This window comes from Myxocyprinus asiaticus, chromosome 37 (assembly GCF_019703515.2).
Source record: "Myxocyprinus asiaticus isolate MX2 ecotype Aquarium Trade chromosome 37, UBuf_Myxa_2, whole genome shotgun sequence".
Classification (NCBI taxonomy): domain Eukaryota; kingdom Metazoa; phylum Chordata; class Actinopteri; order Cypriniformes; family Catostomidae; genus Myxocyprinus; species Myxocyprinus asiaticus.
In genome coordinates this window covers 15,400,586-15,422,352 of record NC_059380.1, presented here as the reverse complement: position 1 = coordinate 15,422,352, position 21,767 = coordinate 15,400,586, and the positions used below count along the sequence as shown (strand labels likewise).

Genomic DNA, 21,767 nt, shown 5'->3' with positions numbered 1-21,767 from the left:
ACATAAACAATAATTTATCTTTTAATATTCCCAGAATTAATTATAATTCCCTTCTTGAACTAAATTCTTTACAGGCAGCAGACACTGAAAAATCGAGCACTGGCAAAACATCTACTATTATATAATAAATGATTAGCAATGTACTGTACATGTTGCTTACAAAAAAACTGATTTCATCAAAATATAAAGATACTAGTGATGGTGTAGTTACTACATCTACCCACAGAGGCTAATGTGTCATGCTAACCAGCTAAACCTTGACCCCTTGAAGGGAAGTATTAAATTGCAGTATCAATTGCTTTGACTAAAATTCAATGTTAATAGCCCACAACACACTTATTTGAAGCAATTTGGTGTGTTTGTCACTGTGCATTAGTTGAGTCACACACACTAACATAAATGGAAAAGAACATTTAGAAGGTTAAAGATAATGTGTAGATAATCACCTCTCTCAAAACCAAACTTTCACCCCTGTGACCTTTCTGAGGAGATAATTGCATGTACAGTGTTTCTTCAAAAGACCCACTCGAAACCCGATAATCATATCTTCTATGTCCCCTGTGACCTAGAAACATTTTAAGCTAATTTCAAGGGGACCTCTTTTTGCGTTCATTTCTGAATACTTTCTGTAAAATAATTGTGGCTTGTGAATACATTTATCTATTGAAGGTAATAGAGTGGTGTGTCACAGAAAGGTCTACTGATTGTTATTCGTGGATGACTGTATCCCATCCCACTGGTGCCAGAGCGATGCTGGAAAATTGAAGCTCCTAAATAAATTTGCTCCTAAAGCAGGCATAGGCTCACCATTTCTCTGTTTTAATGAGGCTGAATCAATGGACATTTTCTTCCATATAAATCCCCATTGGCTTGCTAGAAACCATTTCTTCAAACTTAAAATCTCTGGCCCTATTAGTCTACCGCCTGTGAGCTACAATCGGCGCTCAGGAACGGCTTTGATACGAGCCCAGACATCCCTGCCTGGCTGTGCGGATGTCTCTCTCTGCATCCTCCTTTCTCTTCTCTGTTTGATTTACAGTGCATTATCACCCACCTCGCCTTCCCCTTCGCGCTTAACCACACATCACTAAACACATCTCTGCCTGGCCCCACTGCAACTATATTTATGCAGCACGTAACGGACTAATGACGTTTATTTGCCCTCATAGATGGAGATGTGTGAGAAAACTCCATAGAGATGTTAGCCAATAGGAAAATTCTTTAATTGGATAATTGGTTTCCTCATGCGTGGTGTTAAGAGCCCCCTGACATTCTCTAAATGCTTACTGAAAATCATGATCAATCCAAATGACAGCTGTGGGTGAAATTCTGAAGATGAGTGTTGTCACTTGTGTTTTTTGTATTGATGGTAAAACGTCATGGTTACTTGCGTAACCTCCGTTCCCTGATGGAAGGAACGAGACGTTGTGTCAATGTAGTGACACTAGGGGTCACTCTTGGGAGCCCAAGACACCTCTGGTCTTTAATAAAATGCCAATGAAAATTGGCGAGTGGTATTTGCATGCCACTCCCCCAGACATATGGGTATAAAAGGAGCTGGTATGCAACCACTCATTCAGGTTTTATGCTGAGGAGCCGAGACAAGGTCCGGACATTTCAGCGGGTAGTTCAACGTTGTGGCAGGAGGGACACAATGTCACGTTCCCTCCATCAGGAACAGAGGTTACGCAAGTAACCATGGCGTTGTGTTGATGTAGTGACACTAGGGGTCCCTATACAAAACGCCACAACTGGCTGAACTGTGTTACGTGAACTGGCGGTGTGTGAAGGGCAGACAACTGTGTGCCTCATAGCCAGCGCACCAGGCCGACACGTAACCTCCCCCAACATAGTTATGAGTGTCGAATGGCCCTTTGGGGACAAGTCGACTACCCAAAAGATAGAGAGAGGCTAGCCCAGTCGTGGCCTCTTTTCCCCTTTTTTTCACTCCCTAAAAAAAAGGGGGATTATCTGACTGGGCCGACCAGGTCTAGTCGGGGGGTGTCCCTCCCAAGGGGAGAAGACCGCAGAGACCACACCTCACGGGGGATATTTAAGTGGAAAATACGTCACATGGTCTTGCCGACCATGTGGAGAAGTCTCATGGTAGATCCTACCCAATGGGGGAGGAGTTACTACAAACATGGAGACTGTAGCAGAGGGGCTCTGCCCAAGGAAGATGCAGTTTGCCAACAGGGAAACGAATTAGCAGAAGATATACATCGCATGGGGTTACCTTACAGTGAACAGCCACATGCGGAGCACCTACCTCAGAACAGGGCTCTTAGTTAGCACATGTACTGGGCCAGCAGCGAGTCTCTCTGAAAACTTGACTGCCACAGGGCTAGTCGGCTGAGGTGCGAGAGCACCAGTTCCCTGTGTGCACACAACACATCCCGAGAGTGAGCTAGGATTAGCCAATCGTCGAGATAGTTGAGGATGCGAATGCCCACTTCCCTTAACGGGGCAAGGGCTGCCTCTGCGACCTTCGTGAAGACGCGAGGGAACAAGGACAGGCCGAAAGGGAGGACCTTGTACTGATACGTCCGACCTTCGAATGCAAACCGCTGGAAGGGTCTGTGTCGAGGTAGAATCGAGGTCTACATCGACACAACGTCGAGTGAGTGACAGATAGGGAATGTACAACTCACATCCGTCCAAGCGATTGATAATATTTATTTGTAGTGCAACTTCTAATTGAAAAATGCATTCCATGTGGCGTTTTTTTTATACATTTCTGGTGGTATGTTGTTTTAACCAGTATATCGCCAACCCCATGCCACTATGAGCTAAACCCCAGAACAGAGCACAAACATTTGGACCTACTGGACAGTTGGCTTACGTTTGATTTTTATTAAACAAATTTGGACAGTTCTGAAATGTTCCCTTGTGAAAACTAACTGAACCAAGGATCAATTGCAACATTGTAACAAATTTAGTCCCTGTTTTGGAACAAATTAAATGAACTACATGTCTGAAAATGCCCTTCAAGTTTCCCTACCCTGTTCCCCCAATAGTACATATTTTGGATTTCTCCCTAATCAAACACCCAATTCAGCTTCCCTGATTCAACTCATCATCTCCTCAGTACAGTACAGCAAGACCTGAAATGGGTGTGTCAAATAAGGGAGAAATCCAAAATATGTCCTTTTAGGGGGGCTCCAGGAACAAGGTTGGGAAACACTGAATCGGACACATATTTGCATTCTTTATCCTTTAAAATAAATAGTTTGTTCTTTGTTTCTATTCCCTCCTCCACAGCTGGGAGAGACATTCGCCACGACCTGACATCATTGCTGGTTCAGCCCATCTCTGCCTCCTTAGCGAAAGTACTGCTGTCTGCCCCTACCATGGGGCAGGGTAAACCCTGTGTCCCTATGGCCATGCCCTATGTCTCAGGTAAGCCCTAGGCCAGAAACTATGCCTGCTGCACTTAACTGTCTGCCGCTACACATTAATGCGGATCACAGATTTCAGATGAACCTGCATCCTGCTAACCTTGAATGAAAAGAGAAGACTTTATTATTTATTTATAATAATAATAATAATAATAATAATAATAATAAAATAAAAAAATGTAAAAAAAAACATATACTAATAATTTTGGAATCTTATTGTAAATTGTTACCAAATTATCTGTAGAATTTTCCAAAGGACGTGAACTAACTAAAACAAAAATGAATATCTTTTTTTCATTATTTCAGAAAACGTTTATACTGCAGTTCCGTTACTGGTGCACATGTTTTTTGATATCCTCCTTTTCTTTTTTATGTGTGTTAATCCTTATGTCTCCACTAAGCTCTAAAACTCAATCTTTTATGTGGATATCTTCATTAGTCATCTCAGTCTCATGCTTCTGCTGGGGATTTAACCACCAAAAGTGGCTCTCTGAGCTTCTTACATCAGTGATTCATCTGCTGGCTGCAGATGGTATGACACCTCTGTATTCCAGATGAGAGGGGTCAAGTGCTCAGAAAGCCAGGCTCGCTGATTTATGCTGCATTGTGGTAGCATAGCTCTTTAGTGTGCCGTAACACTGGTGAATTACACAGGCTTTACACATCATTTTTAAGTCACCCGTGTTATGGCTACCCATATCCAAGGCCATTACAGACATCAGTCAGTGGGTGTCCATGGGACCTAATTGAAACCATGAGAGGAAGGCTGTTTAGCCACCTTACAGCACTCTCTTATGTAGGACTTTCAGTGAGGTCAAATGTAATGCTGAAAGTGGTCAGGGCAGCCACGACAGATGTGTTGCAAAATAAAGATGACAGATGGAGGAGTTGACATGCATAATTGAATTTAAGTAAGCAGACCTACAGGAAAAGGTCATTCAAGTGGGGCATTGTTTTTCATAGACCAGCAGAGAATTTAAAGATGTAGTTTTTTCCAATAACCTTCATCTAATAGTTAAAGTACTCCATAGAAAGTCTTTGGCATGCTGTGCATTTTAATGTTGTGAAGATGACCAGAGATTTTTAATACAACACTTTTTAATTATGGCTGGGAAATTGAACACGTTAATTTCGGCGATTAATATTTGTTGTTTAACGCCCTTTGTTTGAACCTTCACATGATAGGAGAAAGGTGTCCCAAGTTGTTCCTGGCAGGCTATTCAGCCTTACAGGCTCCAAATCAATTTTAACATAAAGATATTTAAATATTTAAAATAAATTATGACTAACCAATTTCTTGCAAGTTCTTTGAGAAAGGAAAAGTAAATATATTTATGATGATTTTTTCAATGTATCATGTACCATTTATTTTAATGTATCATGTACCATAATTTAAGTGCGATTAATCACAGAAAAAAAAAATGTTTAATTACATAAATTTACTTACACAAATTTTGCGCTTTGCACTGGCATGAAAATTGCACTTAGAATTAACGTGCTCATGTAAATTGTATAAGACATAGCCATGGTCATTGTGCCTAGTGCTGCGCTTTGTGCACTCACGAAAATAGAGCCCGATGTGTCACATTATGTCTCTATATTCTACCAGGCAAATCAGTTATGGATTGCCCCTTTATACAGAAGCACTTTTGGTTAGGATCATGTACTAAATGAACAAGGCTCCAGGCTAAAAAAATGACTTAGGAGCCATTGGCTCCTAAACTGAAACATTAAAACACCAAATTGCTGTTTTTAGTCACCAAATCACAGAATTGCTCGATATAGGTTGCTGTTCAAAAACAAGATAGAAAGCAGAAGAAAAGGAAGACAGCTGATAACCCATTAATCAGAGGTTTAATAAACAGTATATATAGTTGAGAAGATAAGTTTACATTCCATTTTGTCTCATAAATGTTCACACCCCTTTCATAATTTAGCTTTCATAACAGATAAAAGATTATTATTATTATTATTATTTGTATTTAGTATTGCTGTTCAGAATCTACATTACAGATATTTACATAAAGTATAGTATGCATACAGTAGTGTGCTGTCTTCTTGAGCATCAGTGAATGTTTGCACCTTGTTTAATAGTTGTGTAGAAGTCCCTCAATAGACCTTTTTGACACTCCATGTTTTGGAACGCGGAAGCAAATGATCGCAGGGTAAACTTCAACAGCGGTGAATGGGAGACCACAGCAAATCTTATTTTCACGTACCAATTTGCTCCAAGAGCAAAAGAAAATGACTTTCATTTTCATTTAAATGACTTTCCAGAAGCAAAAAAAAAAAAAGTGGAGAGCGGTGGATTAAGACAGGCAGATGGGAGAAGATGCCAAATTTACTGTCACTCTCTCAGCAGCTGTAATCAAAACCCCCTCGCAGCTGTGGGATTTTTTTTTTTTTTTTTTACTAATTCCAGGGTAATATAACATACAGCATAATGTTATAAACCTACACTCAATATTTGAAAAAAAAATTATTAAAAACAAATTGATCACATAAAAAAGTTTACTAGATTTACGCTGCTAAATAAGGCGAAAATGCTTCATCACAATCTGTTAAATAGGTCTATTGTCCTAAGTGTCAAAAGCTTGATAATTTATATAAATTGAATTATTTTAAATATTGCCTTTAGTCTTTCTTTACTGTTATCGGATGGCCCAGACACAGAGACTACAAGAGTGCAAACTGAATGAAATCCCAGTTGCAGTTTTTTTGTGTTACTCCAATCCCAATCAGTAATTACCAGAAGAAAATAAAGTGGTACACAATACGAGACTTTTCATTATAAAGAAGCCTGAAATACACAAAGGACTCTTATTTTGAAATGTCTGCGCTCCCAGTTGTGAGCTCACTGACGGCTGATTCACTGAGAAAGTGAATCTGATTCAAACTGTTAACCTGAGCTCCTAAATTCAAACCCTCAATTCTTTTTGGGTGATTCATGAAAAAGATCTGGTTCAAAAGAGTCATTTGGTCACGACTCATGCTTGGTTTGTTGTTGCGTGCGGTGCAGCGAGCTCGTCACAACAGAACGGGTAAAAAACGGCACGAGACACACTGACGCTATAAAGATGTATTCAATGACTCACAAGATAATATCTGACAAAACCGCATATGAACAAACACAACCCGACTGTCGCCAATGGCAGCTAGATTTTAAATTATTGTCGCATTTTAGTTGCAGTCTGGAGCCCTGATGAATAGTCACCCAAGACAAATTGAAAAAGAAAATGACACACCATCAATTTCTGCTGTTTCAGTTATGAAAATCGCACAGTAAGTTTTACTGCAGGATAGCAAACGTTTCGGTCACAGGCGACCTTCCACAGTATTTCATTACAATTCCAAACCAAGGAACCATATTAAGCCATTCTATGCAAAAAGGGGGATGTTGCTCTTTTCTGTGCAGTCTAGAAAAAAAGTTTCTCACCACTGCCAAAAAGATACTAGCAGGACAATTAGTGTCACTAAGCCAGCATGTATGTGTGATTCCTGATGTTTGTGTTCATCTACATGCACATGTGTAGAAGCTTCATTGCATGCTAATGGTAGTCAGAACATGCCATTCTGTTCATATGGAGCATGAATATGCATACAAACACACGTGCATGCACACACATTAGTCACAGTCACGCAGACATCTGCCCACACATGTACACACATAAACACGCTGAGCTCTGAGTCAGCTCACAGTCTCTCCCTCTCGACAATTTTTGTGTTTAAGGAGATGTTAGCTGCAGATTTGGAGGGGTTATTAGTCTCTAATTCCTGCTATTGAGTGAAAATCACTTCTTATCTTTGCATGGTTGCCCTGGAGACCATATTGCCATGGCAGAGACGTTGTCTTGGCAGTAAAGATTTACAGTGCCAGTGACAAAACTAAAGGAAATGGGCTTAAAAGCAAATCTTCAGATCACAGATCAAGGAAGCTGTGTGTCTGTATGTTGTGTTATAATGCTCATACTCTGTCTGGTAATGGTAATGGCTAAAGGGATGCACAAAGGTGATAACCACCCAATAAAGTACGATTTTGTCTGACAAACAGATTTAAGTGCTTTTGTAAGCCAACTTCTGTCACTGCCTCACAACAGTATATACATTTAATAACCACTCTCTTTCTGAAATTATTAGAAGAGCTTATGGCCTGCCTTTCTGTGAAAACGTGAGTTTCTTTGAACAATGAGGTCAAAAAGTCTGAGACCATATTCAAGTTTTAGAATTTGAAAAACTGAAAACAAAGAAAAGTTCTCAAGTATAACAAATACAAAATAGTTAAGATTCTGAACTATAGGTCACTAATCAATAAGCAAATATATTATATTGACCATACAGATTTCCTTGCTTTCATTGAAGCACACAAGATGCTCTTTAGAACATTCTCAAATCATGATGGGATAACATGGAAAGTTGTAAGGAACTTACTGTGCCTTTTAAGAAGTCCAAAAACATTTTTTTATAGTTGCGAATGCAACAACAATCCAAATATAAAATGTATACACAAAAAGCCTGCACAATATTATTGCTTAAAAAGATGACATAAACTACTATATGTAAGATATGTTTATAGGGGTCAATTGTCCTTGATATTTTTACATATAAGAGGTCAAAAAAAAAAAAAACATACCATATTTTTCCTTATTTAAGCTGAGAGAAGAAAAAAACTAACTTAGCAGACATTATAAGTTAACCTCAAGAAATAAAAAAGCATGACCTTTAAGTTTTACTGCAGGATAGCAAATGTTTCGGTCACAGGCGACCTTCCACAGTGTTTCATTACAATATCAAACCAAGGAACCATATTAAGCCATTCTATTGTTCCATGTGACTTGCATGGCTTAATATGGTTCCTAGGTTTGGTATTGCAATCAAGCATCGAAGAAGGTCACCTGTGACTGAAACGTTTGCTAGCCCACATATAGTGGTGTATTTAAACATTTTTCACAATAATTGTGTGCAGACTTTTTGTGTATTCATTTTCTATTGGGATAACATGGATCATAAGGTTTAGCACAAACGTATTGAGTCCATGCCAGCTCGGGTGCATGTTGTCAAAAAAGGGACATATATATATATATATGTAAATAACATAAAATGTATAACATTTTTTCAGTTCAACATTTCACTTAAGTTGCTGTGCTGATCATATAAATTCTAATACAACAAATGAGAAAACTTTGCACTAGTGGTCTCAGACTTTTGGACTCTGTAAGTCTGTCTCTTTAACTTTAAACCACTGAGTGGACCATGGGCTACTACAAACTGTCTCCTGTCACCAGCCCAATGTCCAGCAATCAATGTCCGCCAAAAACCTGCCATGGCAACACGAGTGCCATCGATCCCACAGAGAGGGAGGGCTGCCTCCCTCCACACACTCCCACCCTCCCTTTCTCTTCACGCTCTTAAACCTCCCAGCCGTGACCCACTCTGGTCCCTAGCCTGCACCTCCCTTCCATTAACCGGAACAAATGCTTCGGAGCTAGTAATCTGTGCTCTATTGATTGGGCCGAGCTTTGACCACGCCAGAGGTTTCAAATCGTTTGTTTCCATCTGTCTCTCCTCTTTCATTCTATTTCCTTTCAATTAAGGCTCACTGTATCGCTCCAATATGCTCTAAATGCATTAGCATCTCACTGTGAAGGAAAAGAGACATTAGCCGCAAATGTATGCAAGCTTATCAAATTTGTAGACAAACTTTCCAACATACACATTTCCAGTTTTGAGTGAAATGCAATAACAAAGTAATTAGTTACTATAATCGAATTACGTTAAAAAATAAAAAAATAAAAATTATAAAATTAAATTATTAACATTTTAAACTCTTGCAATCAGATTAAAGTTACTGACTTTCATTGTTACATTTGTGTTAATTGGGTATTTTCTTTCTATCAGAAAGACTCGAGATTATTGGAATTAATGTGAACGAAAAGGACTTATCATTTGGCACAAGCACAGTCCTATGGTTCAGCATGCAGATGCTTGCTTGAACTGTCAGATCCTGCCGGAGGCGATGATGGCAGGGGAGTGGAGCTTACCCTAAATTTAACCTATGCCCCCAAAAGAAAATGCAAACCCATATAATAGACTCAGGACAACAACCAGGTCTTCATATGGTGAGGGACAAATCTGAATATATAAATTAATGATGCAAACATATGCCTGTATATGACTGTACAACATGCTACTATTATGCCATACCCTGCAGAATTGTAGGCTTCTTATGGGAATTGTCTTTTAATTTGTTAATCATGCATGAATTATGCGAGATCCCTGGCATGGTTTGTGCAGTACCTTTGCAATAGGATAAGCCGTGTTTGTGTTTACTGATGAACCCTTATGATAAAGGGGTCATGGTTCATGTGATATCCTTGCTGGAGGATAACCATGCTTGCATATGAACATTAATTGTGTAATATATTTGCCAAAGGATGAACAACGTTGCATTTGAGCCCTAGGATAAGAGCGACATTTTTGTGCAATACCCTTGCTGAAAATGATTAACATTTGAAATGAACCCTCCGACAAGGGCGGCCATTAATTGTGCAATATCTTTGCCAGAGGATTAACAATGTAGCATATGGGCCCTACTATAAGGGCGACATTGCTGTACAATACCCTACGATAAGGGCAAATATTATTTGTGCAATTTCCTTCCGAAAGGATAACAACATATTGTGAGGGCCCTTCGATAAGGGCAAACGTTATTTGTGCAATATCCTTGCCAACAGATAACAATGCATCATGAGGGTCCTATGATAATTGCAACGTTGTTGTTGAGCCCACCGAAGGGGGCGGACTTTATTTGTGCAATATCTTTGTCAAAAGATGAACAACATTGTATTTTGGCCCCACGATAAGGGCAAAGTTGTTGTCCAATTCCTTTTGCTGAAAGATAAACAATGTTTGCACATGAGCCCTTTCGATAAGGGTGAGCTAGGTCTGCAATACCTATGCAAAGTAAAACCATGCTTGGGATTGTGGATGGCCCTAGTGAGGAGGTTGGATATGATTATACATGATAAAGCCCCATGTAGAAAGGCCCCATTGTTTAGAAATCTTCATGGTCATATCAATAATAAAATAATTAATTTTTTCAGTATCCCATAGTAATACAAATCTCTACACTGTTATGATGCCAGAATGACTCTCATAAAATGAAACGTAACATAGCTGGATATAGGAATTAGTACCTTGGTTTGATTTGATAATTTCTTATATTAAAGCACAATTTGCATTGTGCTGTTAATGAAATACAACAATGTAATGAGCAATGCCTGCCGCTAGGTGTCAGAGGACATGTAGTGACAGATGATGCTTCCCTTTTAAGGAGAATGCAGATGTAAACATATGAAGTCAACAAAATGCTTTGTGATTTAACGTGTGATCGGAATGACCAACGAAACGCGAGATCATGATCTTAACTTAATGGATATAATCAGACCCCGAATGCTGAGTACTATACCTGATGACATGCATGAATATTGGATCTTGATTCCCTGATGAAGGGAACACTTAGGCATGCAAGCTCTGAGTGAACAGATCAACATTTGTGAACCTAAGCTTGGATACTTGTGTGCATGGCTGCCATGCTGTGGGACGCACAATCACCTAACATGATCGGTGAGACCCAAGTGCTCTAATAAACTGAAAAATTGCCACCTGAAAAGAGATATTGATGCAGTATAAGGGATATGATGAATAGATCATTGAGACATTGATAGCAGGAAGCCTTGAACCCCATCAACCACCAGCTATATGCACTGACAATTGTTCCCCCAAAAGAAGAATACGTTGGAACTTACTGTATTTTCCTGATGGAGACCATATGCTGAGGAGCTTGAACATTATAATATAATCCAACATGGAGCAACTGTTGCTTGTAAAAGCAAGGCATAGCATGTGTCATAGTTGTGTGTTTCACATGCGAATCATGAGAGGCAGCTAGCAGACTTATAAAGCTGAGGCTATATTGTGATTGGATGAAATGCCTGATAGAATGAATCCTGACATCTTTCTGCTAGAACTACACTTACATTTATGTGGAATACATTTAAAAAATATTTATACATACATGTCTTTGCATTTCTGTGACATCTGAAAGCCGTGCACCCCCTAATGAGTCAATTCTGTGTGTGTGTGTGTGTGTGTGTGTGTGTGTGTGTTGTGCCAGTGGTATAGATGGCCATATTCATAATCCATGTATTCACCACAAAGAAACTAATTGAGAGAGCGAAAGAGGCCCAAACACATGACTTTCTATGAACGTCTATGCTCTGTAGTGCTGGGCTTCTTTTCTCCTCCTCTGCCTACTCTAGATGTGTGGTGGGATTTCTCCTGAATCCACTATCATCTCCACTGTTTTGAGCATGTTCAGCTCAAGGTTGTTGTAACCGCACCAGACAGCCAGCTGTTCAACCTCCCGTGTGTATGCAGACTCATCACCGTCGCGGATGAGGCCAATGAACATGCTGTTGTCTGCAAACTTCAGGATTTGACAGAGGGGTCCTTTGCAGTGCAGTCATTTGTGTACAGGGAGAAGAGAAGTGGAGAGAGAATGCATCCCTGAGGAGCACCAGTGTTAATAGTAAGGGTCCCGGATGTGATTTTCCCCAGTCTCACTAGCTGCTGCCTATCTGTCAGAAAGCTGTTGATCCACTGACAGATTGTGGTTGGCACAGAGATTTGGGTCAGTTAAGTTGAGAGAAGATCAGGCATGATGGTACTGAAGGCTGAACTGAAGTCCACAAATAGGATCTTGCATAAGTCCCAGGTCTGTTGAGATGTTGCATGATATAATGCAGTCCCATTTAGACAGCATCATCCACAGATCTGTTTGCTCAGTGAGCAAACTGAAGGGGGTCTAGCAGGGGTCCAGTGATGTCCTTCATGTAGGCCAAAACCAGTCTCTTAAATGGCTTCATGACCATGAGGGTGACAGGTCTGTAGTCATCAAGTTCTGGCGGCCAGTTGGTCAGGTCAGACAGGCAGGTGAGACTGAAGCTTTCCTAGTCTTTTGTTTCCAGAACACCGGCACACATCCTCCTCACAGACCATAAGTGCAAGTTGAGTAGCAGGAGGGGGGAGGGGGGAGGGGGGTTCCAGGCGTTGTTGGTGTGTGTGTGAGTGAAGTGAAGATCAGAGCGGGGAGGGGCGTGAGACTGTGCTTTTCAAACTTGCAGTAAAACACATTCAGTTAATCAGCCATTTGTTGATTCTCTACAGAGTGAGGGAGAAGTGTCTTTTACTTGGAAATGCTTTTCAAGCCTTTCCACACAGATGCAGGATTGTTGGCTAAAAACATTTTTTTCAGCTTTTCAGAGTAGCTTCTTTTAGCCACTCTGTTTTCCTTAGTCAGTGTGTTTCTGGCCTGGTTGTACAAGACTTTATCCCCACTTCTGTAAGCATACTCTTTGGCAAGACGAAGCTGTCTGAGTTTTCCTGTAAACCATGGTTTATCATTATTGAATGATAAAAATGTCCTAGTAGGGATGCACATATCCTCAAAGACACTGATATATGATGTCACTGTATCTGTGAGTTTGTCCAGGTCTGTGGCTGCAGCTTCAAAAACACTACAATTAGTGCAGTCAAAGCAGTTTTGTAGTTCCAGCTCTAATTCATTAGTCCATCTCTTTACAGTCCTTACTAAAGGCTTAGCTGATTTTAGTTTCTGCTTGTAGGTCGGGAGAAAATGAACCAGACAGTGATCAGAGAGTCCTAAAGCTGCACGTGGGACAGAGCGATATGCATCTTTACAGTGGTGTAGCAGTGGTCCAGTATATTTCTTTCTCTGGTGGGGCATGTGATATGTTGTTTGTATTTTGCCAGTTCACAGGTGAGGTTAACTTTATTAAAATCTAGATGAATACTCGGCAGCAGAGACCTAAAGCCGCGCTGATGAAGCTTCCCTCACTTGCATCTCTTGGAGAACTTGTAGAACACTACTGTGCCTCCAAATAAGATGTCTAATAAAATGTCTGAATAATCAAACACCGGCAAAAAATTATCAGGTATGCTCTGCCGAATATTCAGCAGTTAATTATATATATATATATATATATATATATATGCACTGATCAGCCACAACATTAAAACCACCTGCCTAATATTGTGAAGGTCCCCCTTGTGCCGCCAAAACAGCGCCAACCCTATTTTTCTCACCACAATTGTGCAGAGCGATTATCTTAGTTACCGTAGACTTTGTCAGTTTAAACCAGTCTGGCCATTCTCTGTTAACCTTTCTCATCAACAAGGCATTTCCATCTGCAGAACTGCCCCTCACTGGATGTTTTTTGTTTGTTTGTTTTTGGCACCATTCTGAGTAAATTCTAGAGACAGTTGTGTGTGAAAATCCCAGGAGATCAGCAGTTACAGAAATACTCAAACCAGCCTGTCTGGCACCAACAATCATCCATGCGATTATCTAATCAGCCAATTGTGTGGCAGCAGTGCAGTGCATAAAATCATGCAGATATGGGTCAGGAGCTTCAGTTAATATTCACATCAACCATCAAAATAGGGAAAAAAATTGATCTGGACCGTCGCATGATTGTTGGTGACTGATTGGCTGGTTTGAGTATTTCTGTAACTGCTGATCTCCTGGGATTTTCACACACAACAGTCTCTAGAGTTTACTCAGAATGGTGCCAAATAACAAAAAACATCCAGTGAGCAGCAGTTCTGTGGACGGAAATGCCTTGTTGATGAGAGAGGTCAACGGAGAATGACCAGACAGTAACTCAGATAACCACTCTGTACAATTGTGGTGAGAAGAATAGCATCTCGGAATGGCGCTGTTTTGGCAGCACAAGGGGGATCTACACAATATTAGGCAGGTGGTTTTAATGTTGTGGCTGATCGGTGTATATAGTTTATATATATATATATATATATATAGATAGATAGATAGATATAGATATAGATATAGATAGATATAGATATAGATAGATAGATAGATAGATACCCAGTAACTTCTCATACCTATTGATGATTAATGGGCAAATGTGTCACACCATGACCTGTGTGCATGCCAGCACTTTTAAACACTCCCTTAGAACTGCATATATCTTGTGCTCCTTACCCAAAGTCATTTGTGCTGTTGTCAGAGGTGATAAATGGCATTTGGGTGCTGTGTGAAGCCCACTGCATTTTTAGAGTGAATTTGATTACTCTCAAAGTGTAAAAAAAGAGAGAGTTGTGTACACATAGCCCTGCCATCAGTGGTGTTTGCTTCTTAGAGCATCTACAGTTTCAAACTTCATCTTTATTTCCCTCTGAAAATCACATCTTCAGGAACTAATAAAAAAAATAGAAACTAAAAAAACTCTTACTCTTTGCACCATGCCCCAAAGCCAGCACATGTGCCTGCGATCCAGGGGCTATATTGAAAATGTATTTTCAATTCCGCCTCCGTCTTAAACCAGGAGAGAGAACACTGTGGGATTTTTACATCTTCACATTGCAATGTCATTGTAAGAGAGAGTGGGAGATTGACTTGGGATGTCTACCAGGACCAGGTGTCTCTTTTATCTGCTGGGATATCAGCTTCATTGATATTCACTACAACACACTGAGCCTTTATATGTAATTGGTAAGACTATGAGCGAGCAGAGGCGACACCTTCTTATGCTGCAACTCTGGAGCTCTGATAGTGTACATTTTCTTTTTCTGCTGTTCCTTTGTAGCACACAAATGGTCACTGAGAATGAGGGCTGACTGACTCCATTCTACAGTTACTGTATGTTGTAAAAGTAGTAGCTTTAACAAGGGAAAGTGTGCTATGAACATGCTCTAATTTGCAATAACACACCATTCTGAGAGCCATTGGGAGAAAGGGGATTATCTCAGGGCCCCGAATCAATGGAGAGCCTCTTCTTGATTGACTGCAGATTAGAGATCACATTGAGGCCGATATTACAGGAAGGCAAACAAATGTCCTTCTCAGGGGGGAATTCACTCAGAATAAACTGCACCCACTTATGGCGGCGCTTATTTGTATATGCTGTTAGTGTAGTTTTAGCGCCTTATTTGCTAAAGGAATTATGAAAATCAGATAATTGTGCATACAAGCCCAAATAATTCTACTGAATGCAATTTACAATGTACAAATCCCAATCTTGCAGGATGGTTATGAGGGTGCAGCAGACTACCTAACTTTGGCATGCTTTGCTGGGACTGTATAGCATTGCTCTACCTAACAGACAGTCATAATGACATGTCCCTAATGCGACTTTTTGCCTGCGCTACCAACATGTTTCCCTTGGTCCATGCCCTACATCACTGAAACATCACCCTTTGTCAATATTTTTAAATGTCACTGTGATGCCTAATTCAACTCATTTAGGAGGATTTCAATACTTTACCCAAGGCTACATTTTAAAATGAAATGAATTGAAAATTCTGTCATAATTTACTCATTGCTTTATATATGTATTGCTTATTTGCTAATTGTTTTGTTTGCCGTGGGACACAAAGGGAGTTTTCAGAGGCTCTTGCATGTCTTGTGACCAATTGCTTGGATGTTTGGATGCTTTTTTTTTATAAGATGTGACTGCCTTCCTGGAGATGAAGATTTTCAGTGATTAAAACCTTTATTTTCGCTCTGTTCCTGACACTGAGCTATTGTATGGCTTCGAACGACTTTGAATGCAGCATGAGTTTTTTTGGAAAACTATTATAGTGCTTTGTAAAAAAATAAAATAAGTTAATAATTGTGACCATATTGGTATCTGCTTGTTACGTCTTTTATATATTTTTGGGTTTATTGTTGTTATATTATTGGTTAGGTTTAGGCGTGGGGTCAGGTTAGGTGTTAAAAATATCTGCAGTATATTATAGTATAAAGTAAATACAATTTTTGTTACTACATTTACCTGCCTGTTTCATTTATTTATATTGTTTATAAGTGGTTAAGTGAAGGGGTGGGGATGGTTTAGGTGATCTAAAATATTGATATGATAGTATAATGTAACAAAATTGATATGTCTTTATAAGTATAATGAAACATTGCGATTAAGCATGCAATAAATCAGAAGGTTGCAGAGTCTATGACGGAATTGTCCAAACTGAGGTGAGAACAGAATGACAAGGACATTTTCATGATGCAGGTAAAAAGTTGCTATGGTGACGTCTTCATCACGAGACTGCCCTGATCCACCTCTGCGATGCAGGCTCCTGAATGCTGAAAGTGCGCTCGACTATTCCTAGGACGTAATACCATCAATTGTGGCAGGCAAATAGTGCTGAGTTTTGTAGACAAGACGCAATCTATATCAATTTCTATAAAAAAGAGATGTGTGAAAAGATTAACAATGACAAAATACTTGTAGTGTAGAATTATATCAGGGCAGGTAGTGCCTGGTTAATCTGGATTGCTGGTGGTTAGTGAATAAGAGGCAGGTTTTTGCTCTGGACTACATATATAGCATGAAAAAGTGGCACGTTTAGTAAATTTTCCCCTCAGTGTGCAAAACAAATGTCTTGGTATGTGTTGGTCATATGTGAATTGCATGCTAAAAATCTCAACTTTTTAGTTGGCAAACATGACTAAACAAACACTTTGTGCCATCTTCTTAGAGCTGGTTTTAGAACATAAATATTGTCTCCAAACATGTTACTGACTAATTCTTTTTGGAATTTCTGCTTGTTCCTCAGCAAGAAAAATCATAAATCTCACAATTGAAAACCAGGCAATCTTCAAGACAGTGCACAACGTTATCGGATATCTGAAAGGCAAGACCAATCCAGGTAGGTCTTCATGGATCAAATATCTGTCAACATTTTCATTTTGTTCCACTGCAAACCCAAAGGGCTTTTTTGAACATTTCTGAGAATTCAGCATATGCATAATTCAATCTGTGTAATAATTGAACAGAATTATTTAAATTAACACAAAGTACTCTGATTATAGCTGCATGTAACGATGCTGGCAATGACAGGCAGACAATGACAATGAAGTGAAGAACCCAGGTGCAGTTTATAAAACATAAACATTAACTAGACTTGACTTGACTTGAAAACAACGTTAAATAAACACAATACTTGTGGCGACTTGACGTGGCTACATAGCATGACGTGGTAACATGGTATGGCATTATCCTGACTTGCGGATGCTGACTCATTGGCCGTGGCAGGCGTGAGTGCTGGCTCGTAAAGCGGAGGTGGGCCTGGACCGTGGAGCAAAGGCTTGCTTGTGACATGGCATGGAGCAGTCTGGGGCTTGGCTGAGACATGGCATGGAGCAGACTGAAGCTTGGCTGTGACATGGCATTGTAGGGCCTTGGCCCACTCAAAATGGCAGCAGAGACCGCATGGCCCTTTGTTCTATAATCAAAGGAGAGACATTGAACTCAGTTTCCCAGGATCCTTCACAAATTCACAACTGGATGCGAAGTCCCGCCCATGGACCAAGTCTCAAACGCCATTGGTCGAAAGCGGCCTACGACTGATGACATCATCTTGTCAATAAAACCAGCGGACAGATGTTGTTCGGCCTCTCTGTGCTAAGCTCTAGCTGGCTGTTAAGGGACATCTGTACTGTGCACGTACTGAAGGAGTTTTCCCTCCGTTAATTTGGACTGATTAACTTAGCTTTGTTCAAGTCTTATAGTTTACTTATAACAACCGGTTCAGTTTCACTGTAAAGCAACAGTGAATTTATTTTGAAAAACGGAAAGGCGACCAGTTTCCCTTCTCCCTCTTTTTCATTCAACGTTGACTACCTTGTGCATTCTTCTCCATCGCTGGATCCGAAGAATAAAGCAGAGACGTGTCTTTTCGCTGACGAGCGTAAGACAAGGGACCATTCAGACCGTTTCTCCTGCCACTCAATGCAACAGGAATTCCAATGGACAACCCTACTGAAATCACACAGGATTTCCCAAGTAAGGCTTGATATCTGGGCAGATTTAGTTTAGAAACTGTGATTTTTCTTGTGAAACTAAATTGTATTTTTGATTCTAAATGCTGATGTTTTAAGTATATTTGTATGTTAAACTCTGCTCGCTGTTTGCTGTTTCGAGTTGGGAGATTTGAATTTAATTTTCTTTTGGGTTTATGTTTGTTTTGTTGAGTGATCTGAACTAGTAATTCAGTCCCGCTGTTACGAGCGGTTACCCTCAATTAAATTGCATGCACTTTATCTCTCTCTCTCTTGCTCTCATTCTCTCTCTCTCTCACTGATATTCAGTGAGTGAGTGGTGCCACGGTTTATGTTCGACTCAGGCTGGTTAACCAAATTCTCCCGCCTGTTTCGTCAGTTCCTTTGCGTGTCCGCTCATTTCCACCCTCACGTGGTATCAGCTCCATTTTGGATCTAACCCTCCATTTTGAACCTGATCCTCCATTTTGATTCCTTTGTTACCGCATCTGGACACACACACACACACACACACACACACACACTCATACACACACACACACACACACACTAGCATATAGCTCCACTGTTAGTTAGGATTTCCTTATTATTATATATTTTTTGTTTTTTTGGATTATATTCAGATAGTATTGGCTGTGTTCACTACTGCTTGATTATAATAAATCTTGTTATATTATAATAAGTACTCCTGTTTGTTTTTGTTTGAATATTGCATTGAAGCCAACCTCTGCCACGTCAAGAACTCCCAAGTTACCTCAGAGTACTGTTATTTTATTGGTGTTAGAAACTAACTGTAACTAGATTACTATTAGATTTTTATAGCAATGATTTAACTAGTTTTTCCCCTTTTTGATTATTTTGATTAACAATTAAGATACTCAACCTACAGGGTAGATTTTGTTTTTGTGAGACTCAATCAGTAACTTGCTATCATTTTTCTCTTTTCAAAGAGTGGTGCCCCGAGAATAGAATTTAATGAGTTAAATTCCATTTAATTATTATTTAATTGTTATTTAATTATTCCATAATTAATAACAATTAATTATTGATTATTTCTGATAGTAAAACTGATTTAAACAGCCAGTAGCACCTACAGCATGGAGTAGACTGAGGTTCTGCTGTGATATGGCGTGAAGCAGACTGAGGCACTGCTGTAACATGGCATGGAGCAGGCTGAGGCATTGCTATGACATGGCATGGAGCAGGCTGAGGCGTTGCTGTGACATGGCATGGAGCAGGCTGAGGCGTTGCTGTGACATGGCATGGAGCAGGCTGAGGCATTGCTGTGACATGGCATGGAGCAGGCTGAGTCGTGGCTGTGACATGGCATGGAGCAGGCTGAGTCCTGGCTGTGACATGGCATGGAGCAGGCTGAGGTGTGGCTGTGACATGGCATGGAGCAGACTCTGGCGTGGCTGTGACATGGCATGGAGCAGACTCAGGAGTGGCTGTGACATGGCATGGAGCAGACTCTGGCGTGGCTGTGACATGGCATGGAGCAGACTCTGGCGTGGCTGTGACATGGCATGGAGCTGACTCTGGTGTGGCTGTGACATGGCATGGAGCAGACTCTGGCGTGGCTGTGACATGGCATAGAGCAGACTCTGGCGTGGCTGTGACATGGCATGGAGCTGACTCAGGATCAGGGGCAGAAAGTGGCGCAAGCTCTGCGACCATGACATGGGACCCTGTCTCGTCAACCATGACGTGGGACCCTGGCTCATTGACCATGACGTGGGACCCTGGCTCGTTGACCATGACGTGGGACCCTGGCTCATCGACCATGAAGTGGGACCCTGGCTCATTGACCATGACATGAGATCCTGGTTCGTCGACCATGATGTGGGACGCTGGCTCATTGACCATGACGTGGGACACTGGCTCGGCGACCATGGCTTGGGACACCGGCTCGGCGACCATGACGTGGGATGCTGGCTCAGCGGCCATGACGTGGGACTCTGGCTTGGCGTCCACCTCCCCTACAGTGAATGATGAACCACATATCAGTAGGGCAAGGTCGATAAATTGAGGGCTGTAGGTACTCCGGCCGCCTGGCATCAAGGAGAAGATTGGCTCATTCAGCCCAAAGCGAAAACAGTCCTTGAGGGCAATCTCATTAAAATCAACCCTGCTGGCCAGAGCACAAACGTCCTCTACATATTCCTCCAGGGGACGATTCCCCTGACATAATGAAGAAGCTGAACTGCTGGGTTCATTTTGCGGTCAGGTATTCTGTAACTATGTTGGCAATGACAGGCAGACGATGACGATGAAGTGAAGAACCCAGATGCAGTTTATTTACATGAAGCATGAAAACCAAAAACTTGACTACAAAACATAAACATGAACTTGACTTGACTTGAATTCCAAACAAAGTTACATAAACACAATACTTGACCAAGGACGATTGCAAACATGAGGCTTAAATACATGGACAAGGGAGAAACATGACAATGATAACCAATGACAAGATAGAACTGATAACAAGGTGACAAGACAATAAACCAATGAAAACAAGACAGATGAACATGGAGGGAAACATGAAATCACATGACCAAGGAAACAGGAACAAACATGGCATGGAAACAGGAAATAACATGACATGAAACCACATGACCTGAACAGGAACAGGAACTAAACTTTAAAATAAAAGACATGAACACAAAACATGAACAAAACACATCTAGACGTGACACTGCAGTTAGCATCGCCAACATTTCCCAGGTGTGGTCCTCATTTAAACCGCAGTGGTCTGACATAACAAAGACACAAGTGTTTTGTCACAGTGCTTTATTATATTGCATTGGTAATAGTAAAGTGATTGTCCTCTGGAAAAGGAGTGTAATCTAAGCATTCTCTCCTTCATCCCCTAAAATAATGAAAGTGTGGAAGTGAAGAAAGCCAAATCTAAGCCTAGGTGCTGAAACAGCCCTTTTTTACTGCCTGCTTTATGACAAACTAATCTCTTTAAACAATGTCTGCCACTGTCCAAATACAGGTCACTTGGCTGCTGAAAATAGGCTTTTAATTACTGACCACTATTTTCACCTTCAGGGTGATTTAATCCAACTGTACATCTGATATAATGAAAGCATTTATCTTTCACCCCCGCCTCTAAGACTGTAAAAGTCAGAGTCTATGAATTTTAGCCATCCATGAATTACCTCCCTGATTTACAGTGTTTTTTTCTTTTTTTTTTCTTTTCTTTTTTTCTTGTCATAATTGGTTGCCCAATCACTAATTACACAGCATAAATCATAAGATGTTCTTCTCTTTGGGCCTCATTCATGCAGAATAAATTTTTGTGTAAATAATTTGTAAAGCTGTTCTTATGTAATAACATAAATTATAAAGTATATTCAGTAGAAATGCTAGGCATGGGGTGAAAAGGTTGTGGGAAGACACAGTTTGGGTTTGATTGTCCAGCAAAATGTAATACCCTCTAACATGACTGTTTTGACAGTTTCAGCCACTGTATTTTCCTGTCG

General features: G+C 40.5%; 1 protein-coding gene across 1 annotated transcript in view; it reads left to right on the top strand.

Moving 5' to 3' along the window:
- Positions 1-21,767, top strand: part of LOC127428061 (inactive N-acetylated-alpha-linked acidic dipeptidase-like protein 2) — a 475,761-nt gene that overhangs the window by 270,592 nt on the left and 183,402 nt on the right. The window contains exons 6-7 of the mRNA XM_051676110.1: positions 3,262-3,399; positions 17,055-17,147. Of these exons, the coding sequence (XP_051532070.1) occupies positions 3,262-3,399; positions 17,055-17,147 (231 nt within the window). The remainder of the gene's footprint in view (positions 1-3,261; positions 3,400-17,054; positions 17,148-21,767) is intronic.